Source organism: Canis lupus, chromosome 21 (genome assembly GCF_003254725.2).
Source record: "Canis lupus dingo isolate Sandy chromosome 21, ASM325472v2, whole genome shotgun sequence".
NCBI classification, from domain to species: Eukaryota; Metazoa; Chordata; class Mammalia; order Carnivora; family Canidae; genus Canis; species Canis lupus.
Genome location: NC_064263.1, coordinates 27,293,072 through 27,299,140, shown reverse-complemented (window position 1 = coordinate 27,299,140; position 6,069 = coordinate 27,293,072). Strand labels below are relative to the sequence as shown.

General features: G+C 39.2%; 1 protein-coding gene across 1 annotated transcript; it reads left to right on the top strand.

Annotated features, from left to right (window-relative positions):
* Positions 1–273: 273 nt before the first annotated feature.
* Positions 274–1,236, top strand: LOC112667835 (olfactory receptor 51I2-like). The gene has a single exon (XM_025459890.3). It carries the CDS (start codon positions 274–276, stop codon positions 1,234–1,236), a length of 963 nt encoding a protein of 320 aa, XP_025315675.3.
* The last annotated feature ends 4,833 nt before the right edge of the window (positions 1,237–6,069 follow it).

Below are 6,069 nucleotides of genomic sequence, written 5' to 3'. Positions count from 1 at the left end.
CTTAAAGAAAGCTCTGCTTTCTTCAATACATGAAGAAATCAGTGTTTTACACTATAAAATGACACTTGTCAACAGATTTAAATTATAGTTATTCTCTAATTGGCCTTTAGATGAATACATTTCTAAATCCCTTCACATTTCATATTTTCTAATATGTAGGAACCAATGTCACCTAATATCAGAGCTGGTATATTTTCCAATGATTTTATCCTTATTTTTCTTCCCAGATTGAAGAGGTCACGTCCTTCTGGAGACCTCAACTGCTTTCCAAAGATGCTCCTTTCCCACTCCTATGTCAACATCTCCTTCTTCCAGCCACATGCCTTCCTGATGATTGGCATCCCAGGGCTGGAGGCTGTTCATGGATGGATCTCCATCCCCTTCTCTTTCATGTACACTGTGGCCCTCACTGGAAACTGCCTGATTCTCTTGGCTGTGAGGAGAACTCCCAGCTTGCACCAGCCCATGTACTACTTCCTGTCCATGCTGGCCCTCACTGATGTGGGCCTCACTCTGTCCACACTGCCAACCACCCTGGCTGTGCTCTGGTTTGATTATCGGCACATAGGCTTCAATGCCTGCCTGGTTCAGATGTTCTTCCTCCACTCCTTCTCTGTGGTGGAGTCATCAGTGCTCCTGGCCATGTCATTTGACCGCTTTGTGGCCATCTCTAACCCTCTTCGCTATGCAGCTACCCTCACCAATAATGTCATTATTAGGATTGGGCTGGCCATTATGGCTAGAGCCACTGTATCCCTCTTTCCAGGGCCCTTCTTATTGAAGCGACTGAACTTTTGCCCTGACAAGATCCTCCTGTCCCATTCCTTCTGTTTCCATGCAGATGTCATGAAACGGGCTTGTGCTGACATTACTGTCAACATCCTTTATGGGCTATATGTAGTTTTATCCACAGTAGGTGTAGACTCTTTGTTTATTGTCCTGTCCTATACCCTTATTCTTCATACAGTGATGGGTCTGGCCTCTCCCAGGGAGCGTGTCCGAGCCCTCAACACATGTGTGTCTCATATATTAGCTGTTCTGATTTTCTACATCCCAGTCATAGGAGTGTCAATGATCCACCGTTTTGGGAGGCACCTGCCTCACATTGTACATGCTCTGGTTGCCTATGTGTACCTGGTGGTGCCCCCTGTGCTCAACCCCATCATCTACAGTGTGAAATCCAAGCCCATTAGGGAGGCTATGCTCAGACTGCTGAGAAAGAAGAGGAAAGGCTGATGAAACCAAGAAATAACCACAGAATCTGAGGAAAAACATAGCCAGTCTTATGTCCAGAAAGCCCTTACTCAGATACCTGACCAAGACACATTATCAAGAGTATGACAAGCAAATAGATCTCAGACTGATGGGTGGCAGTCTTCTTTTTTTTTTTCAAAATTTTATTTATTTATTCATAAGAGACATGGAGAGAGAGAGGCAGAGACATGGGCAGAGGGAGAAGCAGGCTTGCTGCAAGGAGTCTTATGTGGAACTCAATCCCAGGGTCCTGGGATCACACCTTGAGCCAAAGGCAGATGCTCAACCACTGAGCCACCCAGGTGTCCCAGCGGCAAATAGTCTTGATTCTTTCCTGCACTCATGTACATCTTTTTAATTCAGTATTTACCTGTGTGAGAGAGTCTGTGCTCATTACTAGAGATAGTAAAATGAATTATACATGATCTTGTCCCTCCACTATAGGACATAAACTTCTAAATACACAATTATAATTAAGTGTAATGAGATTATGATAGATATACACAAAGTGCTATAGAAACCTGGAAGAGGGTTTCCTGTCTCATCAAGAGGAAATGAGAAAAAAGTCAGGGAAGAAGGAGGCTGAAAGGTGAGTAGGAGTTTGTCACAGAAAAGGTGGGCAAGGGGAAGGCAAACTTAATAAAGGTAAAAGAATGTAAAAAACAGAAACAATGAAGTGTGAGGCACCTGGGTGGCTCAGTTAGTTAGCATCCAACTCATGATTTCAGCTCAGGTCATGATCTCAGGGTCGTGAGATCAAGCCCATGGTAGGTTCCATACCAGCAGAGTCTGCTTGGGATTCTCTCTTTCCTTCTCCCTCACCCTCTGCCCCTTCCACCCCTCCTCTAAAATAAATAAATAAATCTTTAAAACAAAAACAAAACACTAAGATGTGGAATTATCTGGTGTGTTTGTGGAAAGGTGAGCAGTCAGGCAGATGTGGCTCAGCATAATCAGTGTGTATGTTGGAGGGAGATTGACAGGAGATGAGATAGAAATGATGAACATTCCTTGTGCTTCTAGGGGCCTTTCAGACCTCATGGAAATATCTGCCCTCATTCCTTATTTAAGACTCAGTCATGGAAAGCCTATTGCTTTGTAAAAGGTTATATAGGTTTAACTATGTGCTACAAGTTTGAAAGATGAAAGTGGAGAAAAAGAATACAAGGAAAGCATTTAAGAGATTTTTAAGAGTCTAGGGAAAAAAAAAGAGTGGAAGCTAGAGTTAAGTCGATAATGGGAAAAACTAAATGTATTCTTTAAAATTTTATCTCTATATTTCTCTTCTCTGTCCTCTGAAAGTGCTGGAAGCAATGAGCAAAGCTAGGGCCTATGTATTGGTTTTTACATACCATTCCCCACCACAAATAACCTAAAATCCTTTGAGCAATGGCTAATTCTAGGTACGAACCAGAAAAAACATAAAATGATAGTGGAATAGCTTATGATCCAAAGCAATATAGAACACAAAGACAGTAAGCTCACTTAAAAAGAATACACAGAATCTCATTTGAAAGGGCTACCAGTGGCTAGTGGCTACAGATGGATCAAACAGAACATTAAAAATAATTTTGACAGCAAACAGTTGTAACAAATTGAATTTTTAAAGAAAGTGTGAGTTCATAGTGATATTCTAAACAAAGAGGGAAAAAAGGAAAAAAGAACTCTTCTTTAGAAAGTATTGATAGATTTAAAAAATTACTTTTCTGTAGTTTTTAATGTAATTTTAAGATAACCAACAAAGCCTTAAAAGTATTGGAAAATAATATTCAAACAGTCTGAAAGTATCACTGTACATACCATTTACTAAATAGAAAAGGATGAATATGCCTTTACAATAAAGAGACCTCCAATTGCCACCTGAAGCAAATGATCAAATTTAGCTTAACCAATAATAAGAATTTGACCTTATGTACCTTCTGATTTGAAAATAAGGACACAAAAATCACATATGTAAAATTCTTATCAAAATGTTCAACCTGGGGCAGCCTGGGTGGCTCAGTGGTTTAGTGCTGCCTTCAGCCCAAGGGCCTGATCCTAGAGACCTGGGATCAAGTCCCAAGTCAGGCTCCCTACATGGAGCCTGCTTCTCCCTCTGCCTGTGTCTCTGCCTCTCTCTCTCTCTCTCTCTCTCTTTCTCTCTCTCTCTCTCTCTCCCTGTGTCTCTCATGAATAAATAAATAAAATCTTTTAAAAATGTTCAACTTGAATCTAACCATGAGAAAGTAATAGAAAAATCTTGAATATGGCTACCACCACACACACACACACACACACACACACACACACACACACACTGGCCCAGTATCTTTAAAAATGCAATTTTACAAAAACAGTGTTGGGTAATTAATCTAAATTAAAGGAGATTAAAGGGACATTACAACCAAATACTAGCACTAACCAGTCATTATTAGGAACAAATTGTGAAATTTAAATATGTATTATATATTGATAACATTATTAGGTTAGCACAATTTGCTTAGATTTGAAAATAGTTTTGTGATTATGTAGGAGGACCTATTTTTAGAAGATGAATGGTTAATATTTAATTTTTATTTTTTATATATTTTTATTGGAGTAACACTGTAATGTTTACGATCTACTTTTTCTGCAGAAAAAGTGTGTAACTATGTGGTGTGTGTGTGTTTGTGTGTGTGTGCATACATGTCTGAGACGGTGTGGAGGGAGAAAGCAAGTGAACCCCAACCCCCTGATCCTATAACCTCAAGAAAGATAGTTTAGTCTCTCAAGTAATTATTAAATGAATGCTGAGAGAGATCCTAAAACTAAGCATGGGCATGCTAATCTGTTGGTGTCAAGAATGCAGAATCAGAATGCAAAGGAAGGAAAATAGTTATATTTCTTCTTGGTTAGAATATACCTTCCACTAAGACTTGAATTGGGATTTTGCCCATTCCCATCCCAAGCCAAGTAAGGAGTTTGCTTTCACAGTGATCCCTAAGTACCTTGTGTTTCCTTCAATTGCAGTACTTAATACACTATACTGTAATTATAAATAATTGCATATGAGACTTTGAAATCCTTGAAGCTAGGGAACAGTGATGATGTTCTATCTATTTCTGTGTTCTCAATGCTTAACTCAGGCCTGGCACATAAAAACACATTGCTTAATAAATAATGTTCTAGTGAATGAATGAAGGAAAGAAGATAGTAAAGGAAGGTAGCACAAAGCTTATAGGTCTGGTCAGAAACAAAGATCTCTGGGTGCAGATCCTAGCACTGCTCCCCCAGTTTACGTGCAAATGTAGGCAACAGAGGATGAATGTATAACTATACAGCCCTGGGGAGTGGATCTCCCAGCTTCATCTACTGCTGTAGTGGTCAATACTACTTTCTCCATCTTAACTGGAACACTCTATCCTTCCAGGAAGAGATTAAAGATTCTGTCTTCTGGGATCCCTGGGTGGCTCAGCAGTTTAGCACCTGCCTTCAGCCCAGGGTGTGATCCTGGAGTCCCAGGATCGAGTCCCACATCGGGCTCCTTGCACGGAGCCTGCTTCTCCCTCTGCCTGTATCTCTGCCTTTTTCTCTCTCTTTCATTAATAAATAAATAAATAAAATCTTTTAAAAAAAGATTCTGTCTTCTGTGTTTTATTCCTTAATCTCTCTTCCAAGCTCTTTGAAGCTGGCACACACCTCTTTCAGAGAATTTATCACTTGCTATTGAAATCATCTTTTGTACTGATCTATTCCTGTTCCTAGAAGGCAATTACTGATTGACTCATTCACACCGAATGCCTTCATTACCTATAAAAGGGACTGGCCCAGACATTGCTTCAGGGACATTATTTGAATAAATCTATGTATAAATCAAAATTCCTGAACAAATATCCTGATGTTTATTTAATAACTAGTTACTAAGTTCACACCACCCTCCAAGCAATGGAAGCTATAGATTTAGTTCTTCACAGCTGTGGAGCAAATGGGCATCCTATGCTCATAAAGGGCTTCTTCTTGCTCAAAAATGGCTTTCCCCTGGCCTTCTTGGTTGCCGGAGATTATAATATCAGAGACTAAGCTTTAGCTATGCATCGCTATTTTGCCTCAGCTCTTAAATTTCAATGTCTCTGGGATAGACACACTTTCATTCCAAAGTCATCCCAAGGGACCACTGAGGCAGGCACTTTCTTCACTGGCAGGCACACTGGCAGAAAATTGAGGGAGTTGTCAAGTTGAAGTAGGATTTGGAGGCCAATGTTTGGAAATATAAATGTTCTCTTAAGATGCTTCTGTAAATATCTCTTTGAATCCTGATATTAATTCTTTTGGATGTACATCCAGAAGTTGAATTACTGGATGATACAGTAGTTCTACTTCTAATTTTTTGAAGACCTGCATACTGTTTTCCATAGAGGCTATACCAGTTTACATTACTGCCAACAGTGCACAAAGGCTCCAATTTGTCCACATCCTTATCAATATTTGTTATCATTTGTTTTTTCTTTCTCTTTTTTTGGATGATAACTACCTTAAATATTATGTGATGGTATCTCATCATGGTTTTGGAAACCATGAGATCACTTTGGGTTATTTTTTATTTGCGTTTTGCTAATAATTAATGATGTTGAACATCTTTCATATACCTGTTGGCTATTTGTATGTTTTTGGAGAAATGTGTATTCAATTCCTTTGCACATTTTTTAATCAGGTTATTTGGTTTTTTGCTACTGAGTTTTAAGAGCTCCTTATATATATTTTTATATTAATCCTCTAGCAGGTACATGGTTTACAAATACTTTCTGCCTTTTTACTCTGTTGTTTCCTTTGCTGCGCATTAACTTTTTAGTTTGATGT

What these genes read in the sequence shown, in the direction of transcription:
- LOC112667835 (XM_025459890.3), top strand. Translation starts at nt 274, where the DNA reads ATGCTCCTTTCCCACTCCTATGTCAACATCTCCTTCTTCCAGCCACAT.